General features: G+C 41.3%; 1 protein-coding gene across 2 annotated transcripts in view; it reads left to right on the top strand.

Annotated features, from left to right (window-relative positions):
• Positions 1–3119: 3119 nt before the first annotated feature.
• The window catches only part of slc13a5a (solute carrier family 13 member 5a), a 31002-nt gene continuing 12495 nt past the window's right edge, over positions 3120–21626 (top strand). Inside the window, exons 1-5 of one of the 2 annotated variants that reach the window (XM_076274632.1) lie at positions 3120–3297; positions 6248–6376; positions 6724–6860; positions 9985–10175; positions 21281–21455. In XM_076274632.1, coding sequence (XP_076130747.1) covers positions 3166–3297; positions 6248–6376; positions 6724–6860; positions 9985–10175; positions 21281–21455 — 764 coding nt within the window. In that variant the 5' untranslated portion in view covers positions 3120–3165. The remainder of the gene's footprint in view (positions 3298–6247; positions 6377–6723; positions 6861–9984; positions 10176–21280; positions 21456–21626) is intronic. The other variant, XM_076274633.1, reaches the window with a different exon arrangement.

Raw genomic sequence — 21626 nt, 5'->3', positions numbered from 1 at the left:
TGGCCTTAGAGCCTACAACCAGAATCTCTGTCTTGGCATCATTTAACATTAAAACATTTTAGGCCATCCACCTTTTAATGTCTGAGATGCAGCAAGTGAGGTCATTCAGAGAACTGGGGTCAGAGGAGATAGAAATGTAAAGTTGGGTATCATCAGAATATGAGTGGTAAGAGATGTTGTGTTGCCGTATGACAGACCCATGAGGTAACATAGCCAAGACCAAGAATTGACCCCTGAGGTACCCCATATAAAATGGGCATTACAGAAGAGAGGTTATTAATAGAAACAGAAAAAGATCTCCCATTTAAATAGGATGAGATCCAATCAAGAGCTGTACCTTGAAGACCAACTGAGTGTTGAAGACGTTGAAGAAGTATAGAATGATCGACTGTATCAAATGCAGCACTTAGATCAAGGAGAACAAGAATCGACATTTTGTGATTGTCAGTCGCAATTCTAAGGTCATTTACAACTCTGACTAAAGCAGATTCACTGATTTGAATGGAAACGCTTCCAACACACTTGTGTGTGGTGTGAAAAATAGGCATGAGTCCTATTCCTCAATTATAAGACTTCAAGCATTTATTTGTATTGTCTCTCAGAGGGTGGCAGAGTGCCATTTTTGGGTTTCTAGGTTGATTACATGGTTTAATGATAAAAATTGATAACAAATTGATAACAACTCAATCAATAGGCCCTAGTGTCATTGCCACAGGTAATGGCTTCATAAAAGCACTACAAGAGCCAAGAGCCTATGTGCTTCATTAGATTAGATTAAGACAGGTAGCCTAGAAATCTAGACGCACCCATAGCGGCAGCAAATGTAATTTGCAGCCAGGGTAGTCTGGCTACCGTTTTGCGTTGGCTTGCGAGCTGGAAAAATGAAACTTCTATCAGGCTAATCACATCGTGTATAGAGTCGGCGATGGTTACGCGGTATTTCCTGCTAGTGGAAAACAAAGAAGATGCTGCTGCTGGCAAACAGCGGTCTTTGAATCACGGCTCGAGTTAAGCTTTTTTTTAATTGCAATTTAATTGAAAAAAGTTTGATCAACTAGCCAACTAGCTCTGATGTTGGGAAAATGCATGGGACTCATGAGTTGTAGCGCTATCCTATTGCGCTCAGAGGAAATTTGAAAGAAAACTGTTTATCTCGCCCCTCGGATTGAGCACTGCCAATGGTAATTAACGTCAATAGATGAAGGACAAGTGGCTTATCCAATCATATGCAAGGATTTTTGATAAGGTCCAGCCTTCTGAAGCACCACTCCAATGGATCGATCCCAGATGGATGAGTGGAGCTAGGCAGAACAAAATTCATCTGGCGAGAGTCAGGTTAATAAGACAGGGGTTTTCAATTGATTGTGAACCAGGGACCACCATTCTGACTAAATACGTAACCCCAGGACCACCACTGAATAAAAATAGGCCTACTGATTCCCACATTGAAACTACATTACTGAATTCATGGTCACGGAGCACTAGCAAAGTCCTCGCGGACCACTGGCTAAAAACCTCTGCTTTAGTGATGTTATTCACTGCTGCTGTTTTCTGAAAACACAAATGAACATATTTAATGAGCACAGGCACAGACACACACATACACACATACATACATACCTGTAGATACCTAGAGATACACTGTAGGTTCTCCTTCATAAAAAATAACCTGTGAAATAAGTGCAGAAGCCCCTTCTTGGGTTACTGTTTGCTGGAATGCCATAGTGGTGGTGTGATGTGAGGTCCTGTATACAATCAGTGGAGGAGAGCTCATCCTCTGCATCACACACAGGCCCTCATTGTCCCACCTCAGCAGATATGTCAGCAGGCCATCCCTCCGCCACTGGATAGAGTTTCAGTGAGGAAGGATGTGGTTGGATGGGAGTGGGGTTGGAGGGCTAATTGCCCCCTTGTCAGTCCAGTTGGGTTAGGTGACCAGTTGAATGGCTGATTGCTCCTTCTTTCTCTCTCCACAAAACAAATTTAAGTGTGTTAGACCCATATAAAATGTATGCATGAGCATTCATATGAATACAGACAAACACACACACACAGATAAGGAGTTGTAGATAAGAATTTGTAACACTATGGCAGGACACATGCCATGCCATCTATTCTATAGTTCTGACCCACAGTATCTATCTATCTATCTATCTTTCTAAAGGTTAGAGAGGAAAAATAAGTCTCCAAGTGCAAGTGGTTTGTGGTCAGTTAACAGCCATTAAGAGCTTACTGATCAGCATGAAACACATTCGCCTACTTCTGATCTGCTTCTCATATTAACTTGGAGGAACATGATCAAAACAACTAATAATTAGCTCAAACAATCACTTGGAGGAGGAGGACTTGACAAGAATCATTCCGCTGGTGAAACCAGGTCTCTCGCATGTAGGCCGTTTGAATAAGCTGTTGCGCTTGCTTTACAAGTATTAATACAATACAAGTAAAACAAATCAGTCCCTTCAGGATTATGCGTTCCTCGTGCACACCTGCGTTCCTCGTGCACACAAATACAAGGTTTTCCCGCAATTGCAATTAATTCTCTCTTTCACGCAATATTTCCACATACACACAAAACATTTTAAATGTTCATTTAGCTCAACATTACCGCAACATGCACTGCCCAGCAAATTATGTATCTTTCAATGACAAACCGATATAAAATCCCACCTGGTCACAACTTTTAAGAAATTACCCTTTCAAGAGCCTGAAGGAACTGAAAACGTTTCCTCGAGGTAAATATTAAGAAAAAGTTTCAGTTCTGAAAACTTATAGAATTACGTTTAGGAATGTAAAGTGGATTAAAGTGCGTCGTTAAATACAGGTTTTTTTTTTGTCGTCGTTAATTATAGTACATTTACCACTGTAAATACGTCTAGAACACAGTGGTGTACTATTGCTGTTGTGTTTATTGTGTTGTGTATATTAAGAGGCGCACGTGTTCCTGCATTCAAGACACAAAGTTGCGCGCGCGCTCTATCTTTGTCTCTCTCTCCCTCTCTCTCCCTCTGTGTGTGTGTGTGTGTTAGGGAGGGTAGAGAAAGAGGGATTGTCATGTGCCATTGTGGCGCATCCGAGGAGCGAATCGGCTACACTTTCTGTGCAGAGGTGGGATTTCTCAACGTTGCTTTCACTGCACTTAGTTAGAGTTTGGGAACCTGTTGCATGTTTGAGATCTCTCCCCAGAAAATGATGGCAGCAAAGGCACTGAAAGCGCTCTGGGGGATGAAAAATGGATTGATTCTCTTATTCACTCCATTAGTGTTCTTACCTCTTCCTCTGGTCATCGAGACCAAGGTAAGAGTCTTCTTTATTTGCACTTTTGCTCTAATTTGTCAGAGATGCTTTTGCAATGGGCAGGCTATGTTTTATGTTTAAGTCAAACTCAAATCCAGTATGTCTAATGGTGTGTAAAATTGCGTGATATAGACCCACGAGAGGCCACACAAATTTGATAGCCTGTCCAGTTGATCCCGTGTCTAAGATGCCAATTCAACTTTGCTCTTGTGTTAGTGCCTCCGTTTCCAGAACTCCATCAGTAACATTCAGCCTGCAACGTCTTCAGGATGAAGGGTTAGGTCGATACCTTGCGTGACACTGGGGTGACACATTCCTCTTTCATTCACAGAGGCTTTGCCTGTTGGCGCTCAATGCCCCCCACGGCCCTCTTGTTGTCTTAACCCTTTGTCGCCGCGACGGCAGTGTGAATCGGGGGTCGGTCGTGAGAACTTTCGCTCTGCATGGGCGCTTTAAGCTCATACGTCAGCCATACTCTCGATTGAAGACCCAGATACATTTATGCCAAAAGTAGCCAAAGCAGTGTCTGAGCTCATCTTAGAATCATGTTGATCTCTCTTCATGTTGTGGTCATTCACAAAACTCATCGATCCCCATCGGAACTTTTCACCTCTAGCCTACTTCTTGTCAGTACCGCCGTATTTGTAAATCATGCAAGAATAAGAGGCCACATTTTCACAGGATCCATATAGGGATTCAGCGAATTACATTACATTTGACTGACGCATTTTTAACCAAAGCGACTGACAACATGGTAATCAGTTTAATTAAGCTTTTTAAAACAATTCTCTCAACAATTATAGGACTTTATTAAAAAGTATAAGAATAAGTGCATCAGTGAGTGCTGTTTTTAAACAGTCCAGTGTCAGTTAAGTGTCAGGTGGTACGTGCAAGGATCAGCAAAATAGCATATAGCCCAGGGGAGGTATGAAGAAGTGTCTGTCCTTTGAAAGTCATTGGTTTAACAACATTAAAACATGTATTCATAGCTAATAAATATTGCTTGCAAAATTGTGAACTTGTAATGTCAATGTGTGAATCTCCTTTGCACAATTCTTCAATCAGCAATCATTCATTATCGATAAGAGATACCATTCTGTGTTGCTATTTGCAAGTATGGATCTAAGGAACATTAGAGAAAGCACTTTATTGCCTATTTGGTGAAGAAAACAGTGCAAAAGCAGGACATGCCAATGGCAGTTACAGGGATGAATGAATACAATTCATTTTTATTCAGTACATTTTGTATTTTCACAGTATGTTTGATACCAGAAAAATGCGAAAGAAATGACACAGACAGCAAGAATGAAGGCTGAAACTCCTCATTTTGAGAACTATGTTTTGCATTTTGTTGTTCAGAGTGTAATGATTGATTGACATCACACAGTGATTTGACTAGCTGTAATGTTTGAAGGCAAAATTGCTTTTTGCTGCATGTGTTAAATGTTTTGAGAGCGTTAGTCTTTTGCCAGCAATATGTGGCATTTTGGCCAGAGTGCTTATGTTTAGTGCTCCTGAGTTAATTGTTTTGAAAACGTGATGTCAGAGTTGACACAAGCATTAAAGCAATCGAGAAAAACTGTAAATAGTTTTCTACCAGTCCATGAACCACCTCTTAAAATTAAACTACGATTTGATGCATAATTTTGTGTGAATGTGACTGTGAATACATAAGAGAGAAACCAGTGGGGAACCAGCCTGGTGTAGCCTGACAAACCAGCGGAGCTAGTTGGCTAGTTCAAACTTTTGCCATCTTAAAACAAGCTTAACTCGTGTCACACTGTTGGCCAACGGCAACATCCATCTACTTTGTTTTGAAGTAGCAGGGAATTCAAGCAAAACCGTTGCAACTCTGCCATCAATCATTATGTTAAGCCCGCCTAACGACTCACGATTTGATTGGCCTGATAGAAGTTTAATTTTTCGAGCTCACAAGCCAACGGAGAGTTGCTACTAGCCCTGGAAGCAAATGTAATTTGCTGCCGCTAGGGTGCGTCTAGATTTCTAGGCTAAGCCTGGTGTGGACTCATGTCAGATGTGGGCCAGAACTAGGCCAGGCCTGCTCTTCAGTCAGCTGCTAGCTGGCTGTTTATAGTTATGGATATTGACTGTTGAATTACAGGAGAAAGGTTGTGTTTTGTGATGCCATTTTTTTGCTCTTACCCTTATCTTACCTTTCCCTTATTATGCAATGGCTCCCATTTATGTAGGTGGCTGAACAATGGAACCTTCTTATCCAGATTCAGTTGACCCCACAGTGAAATAAACTTGGCATGGTCTTAAAGTTTATCATTAATGCAAAACTCTTTTTCACAACCATTGTCATAACCATAATACCATCACCCAAGGCTCCTTTGATGAGATACCAGTATGCCCTGTAAAGATAGGGATGTTGTTAATAGATACATGTAAAGATTTATATCTTTATATAATTTATATATTTATATGATGTCCAGTCTGTCTGTCGTTCTTTGTTCACCTTGGCATGTGAACGAGTGATTGACCAGCAGGGAGGACAGGACCTTTGCACCTTATTGAAAAGCATATATGTGCTCCAGCTGTTGAACCTGGTGTGTGTTATCTAGGCGGTTTGCCTTCTAAATTGAGTTTCACACATGCAACCCAATCACAGAGGAGTGAGGTCTCCACAGATTGCCACAACCTTGTTGTGAGAGTATGTGCGGTGTGAGCTCCAATAGGAAGCTGCACTGTATGAGACACAATACTCCCCTATGCTACTGCAGAAATAAAGAAAGTTACACAGGCACTAAGTTGACAATCAGATGCAAAAATTCCTCATATAGCCTACTATATAATATAAGCATATACTGTATCAGAATTAAAGTCTATATCAGCATTAAAAACAATACCATACACCTTAGCAGTATACAGCAGGTCTAGCAACTTCATGTGTGTGTGTGTGTGTGTGTGTGTGTGTGTGTGCATACAGGAGGCAGCCTGTGGATATATCATTGCACTGATGGCGGTGTACTGGTGCACTGAGGTGCTGCCGCTAGCCGTCACTGCCTTACTTCCAGTTATTCTCTTCCCTCTCTTCGGCATCATGGAGTCCAAAGACGTAAGCCCCACCTGTCCTACCTCACCTGACATCTCACATCACTCATAGCATCTTCTTTTCCAACCTTATTCACTTGAATTCACTCACAGTCTCAATGTTTTCTGTATCAAGTTCTGTACTCCACTTCCTAAATAAGAAACTCTGTTACCAGTCGACTCCAGTGTGTCCGTGTGTCACATATCCATTTGTTTGATTGCTTACTTCACATACAGATGCCATTTATACATCAAGTTTATAATATGTGTTCTTGTGTTATCTCACTTCCACTTCCTTTCCGTCTGTATGCATGCTTGTGTGTTTGTGTGTGTGTGGGTGTGTGTGTGTGTGTGTGCATATGTCTCCTTCAGGTGTGCATGCAGTACCTGAAAGACACCAACATGTTGTTTGTGGGGGGTCTCATGGTGGCCGTTGCTGTGGAGCACTGGAACCTTCACAAGCGCATCGCCCTGCGGGTCCTCCTGCTGGTGGGAGTCCGGCCGGCGCTGTGAGTCCTCCCCTCCCCTGGACCTTTAAAGCGCAGGCACTTAATAATGATAATAATAATAATAATAATAATAATATGTTTTGTTTATATAGCTCCTCTCTGAAACCAGAATCAAAGTAAAACAAAACAAGAGTGAAGGGAATAAGAAAAAACAATGTGGTATGCAGTGTTGGAGGAGGTGTACATGAAATACGTCTTGAGATGAGCTTTGAAGAAAGGAAAAGAGAGGCAGACATGGAGGGGTTGAGGGAGGAAATCCCAGAGCTCAGGGGTGGTGAAGGTGGATAGAGGTTACTAGTTAGAGATGGTTAGTTAGAGGTGGTTGTGGTAGTGCAATAAGAAAGCAGATGCTGATGATAACTGCTGAGAATTACTCTTTAGCTTAGACATATCTAGATCTAGCCTGACGAGCCAGACCCACATTTAAATGTAGGGTCTGGGCACTCACCGTTCGCAGTGCTCAGTCCGAGGGGCGGGATAATCGGTTGTCTTTCAAATTCCCTCTGCACGCAATAGCACAGCGCTGAGTCCCATGCGTTTTCCCACCAGCGGAGCTAGTTGGCTAGTTCAAACTTTTGCCATCTTAAAACAAGCTTAACTCGTGTCACACTGTTGGCCAACAGCAACATCCATCTTCTTTGTTTTCATTTAGCAGGGAATTCAAGCCAAACTGTTGCAACTCTGCCATCAATCATTATGTTAAGCCCGCCTAACGACTCTATACACGATTTGATTGGCCTGATAGAAGTTTAATTTTTCGAGCCAACGGAGAGTTGCTAGACTAGCCCTGGCAGCAAGTTTAATTTGCTGCCGCTAGGGTGCGTCTAGATTTCTAGGCTGATCTAGATCAGACGAGTCAATAAATCAGGGCAAAGAGTGCGAAACAGTAAAAAGTGTATACAGTGCATAGCAACATTGGGGACTGTTATCAGAGCCACTTCATTATTCTATGTATTTTCAATTTCCTATTTTGACTACTGTCTTTAGTATTTTGTAAGAAACAATCTGAAAATTGGCTCAGTATGTATGTGTATTAGGGCTGTCAATCGATTAAAAAAATTAATCTAATTAATTACATACTCTGTGATTAATTAATTTAAATTAATCGCATATATAATTTTTGCTGTGAAAGTATTTTACATTTTTAAATTCAAATAAATAATTGAATAATCAGCATTAGTGACATTAAAGTTCAAAAACTCTTTTATTATTATTTTAATAATGGCCATAATAATCTATGATATGACCTAATATGCTGAGAAAATAAATTCAAAAGTGCTTCGGGAAGAAGTTGTTTTTCACATAGAAGGTATTTCAGGCCACAGATATAACCTAGGGGACACAATGAAAATAAATGAACACTTCCCTCAATGTCAACACTATTTCTTTGCATTGATGTGCGACTTTAGAGTTGATGAACTCCGGTGATATGCAAATTCCTTGCTGCAGACATTGCAGAGGACTTTATTTTAATCAACACTTTATTTTTATCAACACCATCAGGCCGTTGTTTAAAAGTAAATGTTCCCATCAATGATCTAGTCAGCACATTTTCTTCTCTCTCCTTCATTTTACATGGTTACTGACTACAACGGCTCAGGGTCAAAGGTCAAATGGAATCGATTAATCTGCGTTATTTTTTTTAATCAGTTATTTTTTCTCAAATTAATTAATCGAAATTAATCAGTTATTTTGACAGCCCTAATGTGTATATATAAGGAGAACATATAAGTTAGTAAGTAATAAGTATTTTATATACAGCACGTTTTTTATGCAAAAAGTGCACCTCAAAGCGCAAAGCATGTGTGTCTCAGAAAGAGTATATTTGTGTTGTAGTCATTTGATCTGTTTTTTCTCTGGGTCTTAGATTCTCAGACAGTACTTGTGGCTTATGTCATCTGCCCATATACTTATCTTATTACTGGTAGCATTAGCCGCATATTTGGCTCAGTAGTTCTGGATGCGTTAAATCCCTAACCACTGTCATGCTGTGTGCATATCAGTGTTTGCTCTATTGTGACATGTCATACAAGGTTTATCTGCATACTTTTTGGCCACTCTGTCCAGTTGTTCCAAAAGGGTATCTGAAGAGAAACTAGAACATAACAACATGTGCCTGTTTTCAGCATCAAATACTGCCAAGTGGCCTTGAAAAGAACTCAGATAATCCTTTCAGGTTCAAAAGGTTCTAATTAGGCCGTAATACCTGTCATTGCTACTCCTATGGCTATAATACTAGAAAACAGAGCAGTGCTGTCCAAAAAGGTTCTCTTGCTTGACTTTCCAGCCTTTGAACAATGATCTCTGCTTGGCAGTCTCTATCGCTCCCTTTTCTTGTCACTGTAGCCCCTTTTACACTGCCGGATTTCCTGCAAATGCACCTTTATCACAGAACGCCCGTCCTTTTTACATAGACGGAGGCGAAAAGGGGGGTCGACGTGACTACCCTTGTGTGTGGTAAAAATTCCCACACTAACCCACAACTTTATTTTCGTGCATTAATTTGATTAACAGGCTACATGATTAACATGGCGATTAACAAATCCAATAGGCTTTGTTGTATCGCATTTTATTTTCAGTTATCACAAGTGGTGAGGACAAAATTATTGATGGAAAAATCCCCAGGTACACTGACGCCTATGTCAACTCCTCTCCATAGCTGTCAATGTCAATGTGGCGTTGTGTTAAAAACTGCACACGGTCATGTTAAGTTTTACTATTGGTCACGCCTCTATTGCGCGATTTCTATCTAAAAACGCCTTCTACCCTCTGTCTCTAGCACTCTGTCTCTATATCACTCTATCTCTCTGTTTTGTTGATATTTCCCTTTATATGTATTGCCCAATGTACCAAGACATCAATGACAGTAGCCTATGATAGTGAGAGCATTAACAATATAAAGACTGGGTGAGCAACACCGACACACACACACACACACACACACACACATACACACATACACACATACACACACACACACACACACACACGTCTCTCGTGTGCCTCTTGTGTTTAGCTGAACTGGTTAGATTGAAGATTTGTATCTGGCCTGTACTGTACATCACTCTGGGTGAAAACCATCTGCTGAAGGACTAAATGTGTTTCTAACATATGTCTTCCCCAGACTAATGCTGGGCTTCATGGGTGTGACGGCCTTCCTGTCCATGTGGATCAGCAACACGGCCACCACCGCCATGATGGTGCCCATCGTGCAAGCCGTGCTGGAGCAGCTGAACCGTCGACCCCAGGGGGGAAAGGAGAGGAGCACCCCCCTGCCTAAGGCCGGAGAGAAGCCAGCGGAGACCGATGGACAAGGTAAGGGATACTTACCACAGGCCATGGACACACTTGTTAATGGAGAGAGACAATACATGGGGAAAAGGACACAAAAGAGAGAAAAAGGAAAGAAAAGAACATGGAATGACCTTCAGCAGTTCATGGATTCACTACAAAGATAGCAATTTTGATAATGAGTCATTTTTCATAACCTTTTAGAATTGTTATTATTATAAAGGAAAGTAAGCTCTACTCAAAATATGTTTCATTATGAAATTACACGGATCAATATGCTCCATTTTGACATGTGGTGCTGGCAGGTAAGACTCTCAGCAGGAGTTCCCTGAGTGTAAATATGGTCTGACCAGGGCTCGAATTATGTTTTCGTCTTTAAGGGGGTCTCTCAAAAAGTTGGCACAGGGCGCGTCGTCTCGTGTGTTGAACCGTGAAAATAAATAGAGGAACAATTTTGGAATTTGCACTGAGATGTTGTCGGGTAGCCATTGAATATTTCACCATCAGAGATTGCTAACAGGTGTTTCAAAATATCTGGGAACTTTCCGGAGCGCTGAATGGCAGAGGATAGCTACAGATCAATTCACACAATCATTGAAGTAGGCTGTATTATGGGCCATAATTTATGGCTTTGAATTTATGGCAAGTTCAACAGCAAACAGGACTTTTTCAGCACGTATCACACACCATGTAGGCTAGCCCAATGGACGCCTATGTAAATAGACAGAACACTCGCATCAAAGCAGGGGGATTTCTTCGGACTTGCGAGTGCTGTCAAATCCATCGTATGCGGTTTGCTCATATATAGTCTAGTGGTGTGGTGGTGAAGTGCAGTCATGCTGCGTTCAAGAGCGTAGGGTAGGTCTACGTCCAGTAGTAGCCTATATTTTAATTTAACGTCTTTAATGGTAAGACATCGCACAGGGATGGATAATGAGCGTTGTTTAAGATTAAATTACAATGCCAGACACCTTCAGATATGAGAGACCCCCTCAGATTTTTTACTTTGTTGTTTTCATGGGAGCCAGTCCTCACTGGGAGCTTGGCTCCCTCTGGCTCCCACGTAATTCGAGCACTGGGTCTGACCCCCAGCGTTTTTCAGAAAGCTGCTGCCCAGCAGGAGTGTTCTCAGGTCGGCGCACTCTTCCTCTGGCACCAAGGATGATAATATTTTGACTGGTGAAATGTGGAGGGATTGGGTTTAGGGGTACCCCCGACCCCTGGGGGTATGCTGAACTGATGTGCCCCATTCTCTTTCTCTCTCTGTCTTTGGAGGGTGGGCGGTTGTGGTGTCAAGTTGCTGATGAGGGAAATGTGGTCTTAAAGGCGTATCTTTCAAGTTGGAAGGAAGATGTAAGCCTTGTAGTTGAGGTGGTTGTTGTGGGGGTTTATAATGATGTAACGGTAACACTTTACTTGACAGTATTGACATAAGAGTGACTTGACACTGTCATGAACACATGACACTGTCATGACACATGAAACCTAACCCTAACCCTAACCTCTAACCCTAATCCTATAACCCCAATCCTAACTCTAAACCTAACCTTAATCCTAATCCTAACTTGTTATGACAAAAACCGATGTCACTTAATAACAGACGCGTTATGTCATAAACGTTTATGACTTGTTTATGACACGTTCAGGACAGTGTCATGTTACTCTTATGTATGGAGTCAAAATAGGGTCTTTAATATTGAGAGCTTGTGAAAAGATGTTCACATGTGTAATAAAGTTTTGCAGCTGTGCAAAAGGAGTTCTGCATGTGCAAAGAAATTTCGTACCTGTAGAAATATTTTGTACATGTGTGAAAAAAATATGTACCTGTAGAAATATTATGTACTTGTGTGAAAGAAATGTGTATCTGTAGAAATGTTTTATACATATGTCGGGGGGGAAATGCGGATCTGTAAAAATATTTTGTACACGTGTGGAAAAAATATGTACCTGGACAAATACTTTGTACGTGTGTGAATCTCCTACGCGACGCTACGCGATGCTTTCCTGCGCAACACTGAAAGTACGAGCTTGTGAAACTGATTTGCAATGCTAATTTTACTGCCTTTCTGAAGAGCCAATCAACACATTGCTTACTGCCAACCAATCAACGTTTCCCACTGACCACCCAGATTTTGGTGCTAAACAGATTGGCTTCATATCAAAGAGTATACTCAGAGCCCGTCTATAATGTCTTATTAGAAATGATCTGGTATACTCTTTAATTGGGGTTGCAAAATTATAACTTAATTAAGAGTGACGTGGTAGCTCAATTTATACTGTGAAAAAAGGGTTGAAGCGGAGCCATAATGTTAACGTTAGCTATCCCATCTGCTTTTTAGACTGTAACGTTATAGGTTAGCTTCTAGCTAGCAGTAATGTTGACGAAATAGTTGAATTATTCATTCCATTTCCGAAAGGGTGATTCAGTGGTGTCATTCATGATTATAAACAGTAATACTGTACACACATTTATGTTTATCTGCTATTATTATTTGATAATATGAGAACATGTTTATTTTATCACCCTTTGCAAGCCTATAATAATAGCCTAGTGGACGGCAAAAAAGACAAATCAAATGAATGGGTTGTAATGGGACATCCACAGCTAGGAGATTATAGTGAGATTTAACCGTAGTAATGCCCTTCCAGGACTGTTGGTTTATTGTTTGGAATACAATATCCCATTTTCTTACATAGGTACATTTTGTTTTGTTTTCTTTGTGTTTGGGGAGTATTTCAACCACATGGTTATCTCGTCAGACTGAACGGTAGACTACCAAGCAAGCAAGCGCTTAGGCAAAGTCTATGGCGAGATCTGAATATAAATGGATAAACCCGTTCAAGCGTTTTCTTTATTTCCTATTTCTTTCCATTCTTTAACTTAAGACATGTATGAATTAAGCCTATTTATTCGCTGGGTAACGTACAAACTGACGAGTTACATTAGCCCTAGCACTATGAACTACGATAAACGTCAGCTAAAATAGCTATGGCAGCTACAGTTATTATGACCGCCGCGCAGCGAAGCGGCGGTCATATAGGTTTAGTCAGATTTTTTTTTATTTTATTTATTTATTTATTTTTTTTTTTTTTTTTTCGCATGCCCAAATTTCTGTCAATGATTCCCGGGACACTGAAAGACCGGGGTACACGAAACTTGGTGGGCATGTAACCCCACATGGATAGCATGGAACCATCGTTTTTCGTTTTGATCTGTAGCCCCCCCGCTGGACTGGACCCCCCGAAAGGAGGGTAGGGCAGACACAGTTCTCTGTGAATATCTTGAGAACTGTAGGGCCTAGGATGACCATTTTTTTCTGTATGTTTGCCTCCAGGGGTCATGTTAACCCATTTCATGTGCACACATGTGCACAGATACACACACACACACACACATACATTCACAGTAATCATACGTATGACACATACTCACACAGTAGACATATGTACGCTTGCATGCACAGGCACATACGCAGGCACAAACACAAGCACGCACGCACACACACACACACACACACACACACACTCACACACACACACACACACATAACATAAACATAACACAAACAATCAAGAATTTCTCAGAATTATAAACAGGCAAGATGGAGGTGGGGTTGTATAAAATGAATTTTACATGTGAAATCTATGAACTAATCATGTTTTGGTACTTGTTGTCTAGCAGATACCAGTGAGAATTGAGTGTGGATAATGCAATTTAGTGAGACAGTTAGAATCATATAGGCCTTTCAGCGTGATTTCTTTTTGTGGAAAAAATGTGCTGGACTGGGCGGCGGTCATATTTTGTACCGCTCTGCGGTACATCTAGTTATTTCATGTTCTGGTATGATATTCTTAACGTTTTGACTATGTTACAACTGATAAAAGCATGACAAATAAAGTAACCAAATCGCTTTGCAATATTTTTGTCCAGAAATACTTATGGGTGTTCATTTACAAATGTTACGACCTATCTGCCCTTGCTGTTACCACCAGTTTTAATAACTAGATCTGTGGTTTAGCGGCAAAATCTGGGTGATCGGTGGAGAACGCTGATTGGTTGGCAGTAAGCAATGTGTTGATTGGCTCTTCAGAAAGGCAGTAAAATTAGGGTCAAAAGTCCGTGAGCATAGACCAGGGGGTCAGGATTTGAAGGGTTAGCTTCAGCCACTTAGCATGGCATTTGGCCGCCGACATTTTTTAAAACATGGCGTTACATGGTTGCAACTTCCGGCACCAGTTTTTACATGCTGATTGGTAGATGACAGCTCATAACTACTAACAACTTGGATTAAGTTACTGATACTTGACTTAATGCCTACATGGTTTAGGCTGTATTACCGGACTTTGTGGTAAATAAAAGAAAAATGTTAATGTTGATAAAAGAAAAATGTTAATGTCACCTTAAAGGTCAATTACCTTAAAGTAACTGACTATGATCATACACTTTGGCCAAGGATTAAAGTTCTCCGTCGTACGACGTATTTCCGTCAATTTGATTTTAGAAATGTCATATTTGAGATCGATGCAGATACGGTGAGAAAAATATTTTTTTTAAACAGTGGCGGCAGCGCAGCGCAACCCCCCCCCCCCCCCCCAAGAAAAAAAAGGTTAGTATAAAAAAACTGGTCGGGTGTCACTCGCACCAATCACACCATTTAGCCTAACGTGATTTGAGAGGGACAGGATTCAGGAACTAAGACAGGCCCATCTTCTGTCTGACTCACGTCAGGTTAACCCATGCATTAAACCACATTGTCACTTGAACGCTTGAACAATATACCGGTAGTTCACATTGACAATGGAGAAACGCTTAGCTTACTTCGTTTATGACAGAAATTAAGTTTTGTGCCAACACGTTATAAAAACACAACCCACAACACTGCCTTTATTTGGTGCAAATCTCCTTTACTTTATAGTCCACGATTCACATTAGGCAACTAGGCCATCACCGCGAGTGCATACAAAATGTTTTGCAATTTACCTTCGCTGCTACCAGCAGTCGTTTTTTTACTGCGTCGATTCGCGATTGAGTGCGCATCTAATGTAACAGCGGTGTCTTCGCGGAGACATCCTCTCTCCAGTTTAATTTTTGCTGTTGTTGCGAGCGAGCTTAGGCCTATAGACTACGATATGGGAAATACTTTATACATTCAGCTTCAGAAATTAATGGGTTTTCCTTGGCCTGTGCTACACCTTTCCACCAAGTTGTGCAAAAATTGTAGTTTTTGCGATGTTGACAAACATGCGTAGCACATGGAAGCTCTTGATAGCGCATGCCACTAACGTCTATAAAAACAATATATTTATGGAATAAAACTAGACAGGTACCTCGGATTAGCATTGCTGTTTATTCATAAACTGCAATTTTCAGCAGCCAGTGGAGGGCGTTTAGCCTACTATGCTTCCGGACAATATTTTGCGTCTCCCCTAATTCTGAAGCAGTGGCACCGCTAAATGAAGAGGAAACACTGAGAAGAAAGTTAATGCTTTAAATAGGCTACATCAATACAATATATCATATGTGAACTGAAACTGGACGGGCCATAATAACCTCTGACTAGTTTAGGCTACTTATTGTTAAATTGCAATGTGAGCGGCAGCCAACAGGGGAGGATACGTCGCAGGATTATTTAAAAAGCAAATGTGCGTCTGCCCTGATTCTGATACTGTGGCGGTATTAATTAAACCGTGGGGGGCCGCCATGCTGAAATAAACGTAGAGGAAACACTGCTTTTCTTTTCCTTTTTTTAAGGCAACTACAAATATTAGGTCCGACGAATGAATGTGTGTGATGGCAAATGTTTAAAGACCTAATAGTGTTCTTGAGAACTTTCTGTGTCTCAATCAGAGACCGCTCAAGAAGATACGTCAGCCATGAGTTTCGCTTTGTTTATGTTGTAGCTACACGCTTGTCTCATTGGCCTGGGGCGGTTGCTTAAAAAAAAAAAGAACACGTCTGGAGGACGGTCTTAAAGTTGGATTATAGTGACACAATCGAGACAGCTGATGAGGTTGCCCAATCCGTTTAACTTTTTTGGATATGATATTGTGAGCTCTATGTGCGAATTCGGAGGCTGTGTTCTTTCCGTGCATCAATGTAGACAATTTCTTACTATCGCAAACTCTTGTCTGGGGAGGTCATTCATTTTGGGTGTCACCTATGACTTGAGCAGATAGCCTGCTATGCCACCCGATGTACTATTATTGTTACAGTTTTTAATCAATGCAACTAACATTATGCGTAAAGCGACGCAATATAAACCGTAGCCTATGCCTATCCCGTCTGGCATGTACAACAATGTTTTTCACAATTTGCGACGGAAGGTTTTGACTGAGCGTGTTAACATAAAATAATAATATCGCGAACTGTTGAGTAAGGGGGTCAGTCGTGTTTGTGACGCACAGACAGCCTTGTAGCCTATTTTGCTTAGGCCTCACTTTTAACGACAGCAGGTTGTGAGCGTATGTTGACAAAAAATAACCATGCAATTAAAATTGTCAACTTAAAACTTTGCTATTATTAATGTATAGCACAAAACCATAACCAGTAGGCCTACCAGAACCTCGCATATTAGCGTCATGATTTGTGTGCGTCTATTTGGCAAGGCCACTAGCTGTCATGGATGCGTTGCTAAAGGAAGGCACAGGTGTCAAAAGTAAAAAAATAAATGGAGATGGGCGGCTGTTGGAAACGGGGGAGAACTAACAAGCCATTGTGTAAAAAAATAAAGTGCCAGGGGTTTGCTTTTGCGCGGTTTGCTGCAAGAAAATTGTTTATGGATGCAATAGGAAAACGTTTTAGCACACCAACAATCAGAAGACCGCCATAAGGTTAACGTTTGTGCACTTCAGGACATCTTCCCTACCTGGTGCAACTAGCCACCACGACAGAGGTAGGCTACGTTTATGTATGGCTGACCGTTTTTGCGCTCAGAAAGTAGGCTACGCATGTTCTTTCATAGCGAAACACGACCTGTCCCTCACCATATCGCAACCTCTTGTCAACCTTATACAATCTGTTGCTGAAGACAAGCGCCCCCTCCAGATTGTCGTTATCAGATGCGCAGAGCTCCTGCATGAGCACACACAGTATTGCTGCTCATTGGAAAACTGAGTTGTCTGTAAAACTCAAAATTACCATGTTTTCATTAAATGCGGATGAGGCAACAAATGGAAATATGAACAATATCTAGACTGTTCTGATTCGTTACTTTGATGAGGAAATGTGAAGTCTTGCAAACTTGATTTTTATAGATTTTACTTGGTGTTGAATTGTATATTAACAAGAAAGAAAATCTCCCCTTTAAACACTTTTGGCCTGAAGTAATTAAATAAGAGTGTAAGTTAAAGCCTTGCTACAATATTGCTGCAGTAGAAAAGGACAGCAATGGCTAATCAGCAATGGTCAGGGATGGTATTGAAATATTGTTTTGTTCATCAGGAAAACTCAATCTCAATCAAGGACACTCTCAATTCGCCTTCGCGGCCATTGGCGGCTAAAATGAGGCTACAGGGTACACAAACCATAGGATTGTTATGTTTTATACATTCACCTGTAGGTGGCATTAATTATATAGTAACTTAAGAGTACCGTGTAGCCTCGTTTTGGTGTTTATTTGGTGCTTTACATTAGCCTAGAAATCTAGACGCACCCTAGCGGCGGCAAATTAATTTGCTCAGCCTGTACGTCTAGTATCAAACCATAGGGATTTCTATTGGCTGACGCCGTGGACGTCATCCAATCACAGCGCTCTATTTCGTTAGAGAGTCTTAAGGCGGGCTTAACAGGATAACGACAGTCCTGCGACGGCGAACAACAAGGAAGGTGGCTATGGCGAACGAAGAGCGGTTGTTTGAATCGGCGTTGCCGTCAACTTTGGAGGAGTTGGACTTTTTTTTTTTTTTGAAACACAATGCACTTAAGTCATTCCTTTCGAAAAAGGATGTATTTGCCATTTTGCCGACCGGATACGGATATGGTCGTAGCGCTGGCCTATTGCATGCCTAGGCAGTTTGAAAGACAATTCTCTGCCCGCCCCTTGGATTAAGCGAGGTGAATGGTTTGATTCCAGACTATACATTTCAATGATATAGGATGGCCTGCCAGGCTAGCTTTACATTGCTGTTTGCATCTTTTTGTACATTAAAAACCAATAGGTCGCGACCGCAAAAGGGGTGCTATCTCTATAGGTAGATATGAACAACGTATGACTTAAGGCCTGAAAAAACTTCAGTCAAACGATTTTTTTTTTCACCTTAATCCCTGACTTTGGCAGATGCATAGCAATGACCTATATCCAATTATTAGCCTACTCATTGCGTTGTGTATGAAGACTATTTTAAAACGCACAGGCTGTAGTTCTGTAGAACGCAACATCTGGATCATGTAACCTATATCTCCCCAAGTGATTTAAAACTAAACAAATGTCAATTAGTTATTATGTCAATTACTTATTCTTTTTCGCATGTCCAAATTTCCGTCAAGGATTCCCGGGACACTGTAAGACCGGGGTACACGAAACTTGGTGGGCATGTAACCCCACATGGATAGCATGGAACCTCCTGTTTTCATTTTGATCTGTAGCCCCCCCACTGGACTGGACCCCCCGAAAGGAGGGTAGGGCAGACACAGTTTTCTGTGAATATCTCGAGAACCGTAGGGTTTAGGAGGACCATTTTTTTTGTATGTTGATCTCAAAGGGCCATGTTAACCTATTCCATAACCACTCATTTCATGTATAGCGTCACCTAGTTAAACACAAAAAAGTAAAAATGAGGTGTTGTAATCGCAGGTATCTGTGACCTAACATAGTCAAAACTTCACGAAATTGGAAGTGTAGGATCATTATGACACCTTCTGAATGCACGCCAAGTTTCGTGGAATTCCGTTCATGGGGGGCCACACAATAAATTAATTTATGTTACTATACACCAACTGGCCTGTAGGTGGCCGGAGACAGTTTTCTGTGAATATCTCGAGAACCGTAGGGCCTAGGAGGTCCACCTTTTTTTTGTATGTTGGTCTTAAGGGGGCATGTCAACCTATCCCATTACCACTTATTTCATGTATAGCGCCACCTAGTTAAAAATTATAAAGCAAAACATTAGCTGTTTTCATCACAATATCTCTGGCTGACATGGTCAAAACTGCACGAAATTGAAAGTGTAGGATCATTATGACACCCTCCGAATGCATGCCAAGTTTCGTGGACTTTCGTTCATGGGGGGCCTTACAATAAAATAATTTATGTGTACATTTAGTGACCGTACACCAACAAGGATTCCCGGGACACTGAAAGACCGGGGTACACGAAACTTGGTGGGCATGTAACCCCACATGGATAGCATGGAACCATCGCTTTTCGTTTTGATATGTAGCCCCCCCGCTGGACTGGAACCCCCGAAAGGAGTGTAGGGCAGACACAGTTTTCTGTGAATATCTTGAGAACCGTAGGGCCTAGGATGACCAATTTTTTGCGTATGTTTGCCTCCAGGGGTCATGTAAACCCATTCCATATGCACACATGTGCATAAACAGATACACACGCACACACATACATTCACAGTAATCCTACGTATGACATACTCACACAGTAGACATATATACGCATGCATGCACATGCACACACACAGGCACATAAACAGGCAAACACACAAGCACATGCACGCACACACACCCACCCACACACCCACACACACATAAACATAAACATGTACATGTACATGCACACAATTCAAGAATTTCTCAGAATTATGAACAGGCAAGATGGGGGTGGGGTTGTATAAAATGTATTTTACATGTGAAATCTATGAACTAATCATGTTTTGGTACTTGTTGTCTAGCAGATACCAGTGAGAATTGAGTGTGCATAATGCAATACAGTGAGACAGTTAGAATCATATACTGTATGCCTTTCAGCGTGACTTATTTTTGTGGAAAACATGTGCTGGACTGGGCGGCGGTCATATTTTGTACCGCTCTGCGGTACATCTAGTTTCGTTTGCTTTCTTGCAACATTAACAAGATTAGGCTATGCATTTTATTTAAATGTTCAGGCTGCCAGTCGAGGCAAAAGCCAAATGTCCAACAACAGTTGCAGACTCTATGCCTGCTCGAACCACAATACCCGAGGGATGTGCGCTTCTATCGGAAGTTTAACTTGCATTGGCTTCATTTCGTCTGCCTGCAATTGTAGCCTAAAAAAAATCCCAGCTATCCACACGTTTACCATGTCTACTTAATTAATAGTCATTTTCGTTGGATAGCCTATTGCGTAATAGGCCTACAACCTGTCCAAATATAGTATTTAAGGATCATTATTTGTGAAGCCTAAAGTGACACAATATTGATTCGCATAGTTTATTATCACATATGAACATGACATTACATAACCTAGGACTTCAGAGACAGGGCAAACTTTACCACCATTCCCAATATGTTATCCCAACCAATTAAATGAATTTGCGCTTATAACGAGGTGAAGCACGTTCCCGAACAACTTATTTTCCTCTGAGGGAATGTCCAATCTTCATCAACGACATAACGTTGTACCTTACGTTGTCTCCGTCTGTAACGTGGAATCTAATAGGCAAAAATTCTAGCTGGTGCCGGAAACGAACACCCATGAAACGCCATTTTCGTAAAGATGGCTGCGGTCAATTTCATGCTTTTTTGGCTGAAGTAGCTAACCTAGCATTGAAATGAATGGGGGCGGGACTTAGTCCCTCTCTCCAGTTATATATAATACCTCCATGGGTAAATCCATACTCAAACTCGTGCTCTCTATATCTCTCTCTCTCTTTCTCCCTCACTTTTCTGTTCTAACTTTTTGTTATCCTTTCTTTCTCTCTGTCTGTTTCTTGAAACACCTAATTGTTCTAACCATTCGCTAAACCAGCTCGTAATTAGCACAACTCTTCATGTTGGTAGATCAGATTATTAGTGATATCACCTGGAATACATGGCAGGACCTTTACTTTCTGAAGCCGAGATGTCCACCTCTGGTTCTTGGAGTTTCAGTTTTTCATACCTGATAGGTGATGGCGTGTACAACCCTTACTGTTATAAATTGTCTCTGGTTTTATCTTTATCACTTAAATGAAGTCCCCTCTCTCTCTGGCTCCCCTAGTGGTGATGAATGGGATGTCTATGGAGATGGAGCACGAGGTGCAAAGGGAGAAAGAGGAGCAGCTGAGGATGTGTAAAGGCCTGACGTTGTGTGTATGCTACGCGGCCAGCATCGGCGGCACCGCCACGCTCACGGGCACCGGCCCCAACCTGGTGCTCAGCGGCCAGATGAGCCAGTAGGAGACCACCTTCACCCTCATCTCACTGACCACACAACCAATGAGCTTTCACGGACTCTCCCAACATAATTGCTATGATTTTAGTTTTATAGATAGCTCATTTGCTAATGTGTCCTTATTTGGGCTGTCAAAATAACTGATTAATTTCGATTAATTAATTTGAGAAAA

Source organism: Alosa pseudoharengus, unplaced genomic scaffold, assembly GCF_046254945.1.
Source record: "Alosa pseudoharengus isolate Yale_2024_CS ecotype anadromous, Long Island Sound unplaced genomic scaffold, YU_APseudo_1.1 YU_APseudo_1.1_scf_8, whole genome shotgun sequence".
Taxonomy (NCBI): Eukaryota; Metazoa; Chordata; class Actinopteri; order Clupeiformes; family Clupeidae; genus Alosa; species Alosa pseudoharengus.
Note: the sequence above shows the minus strand (reverse complement) of the source record. Positions and strands in the feature narration are given on the sequence as shown.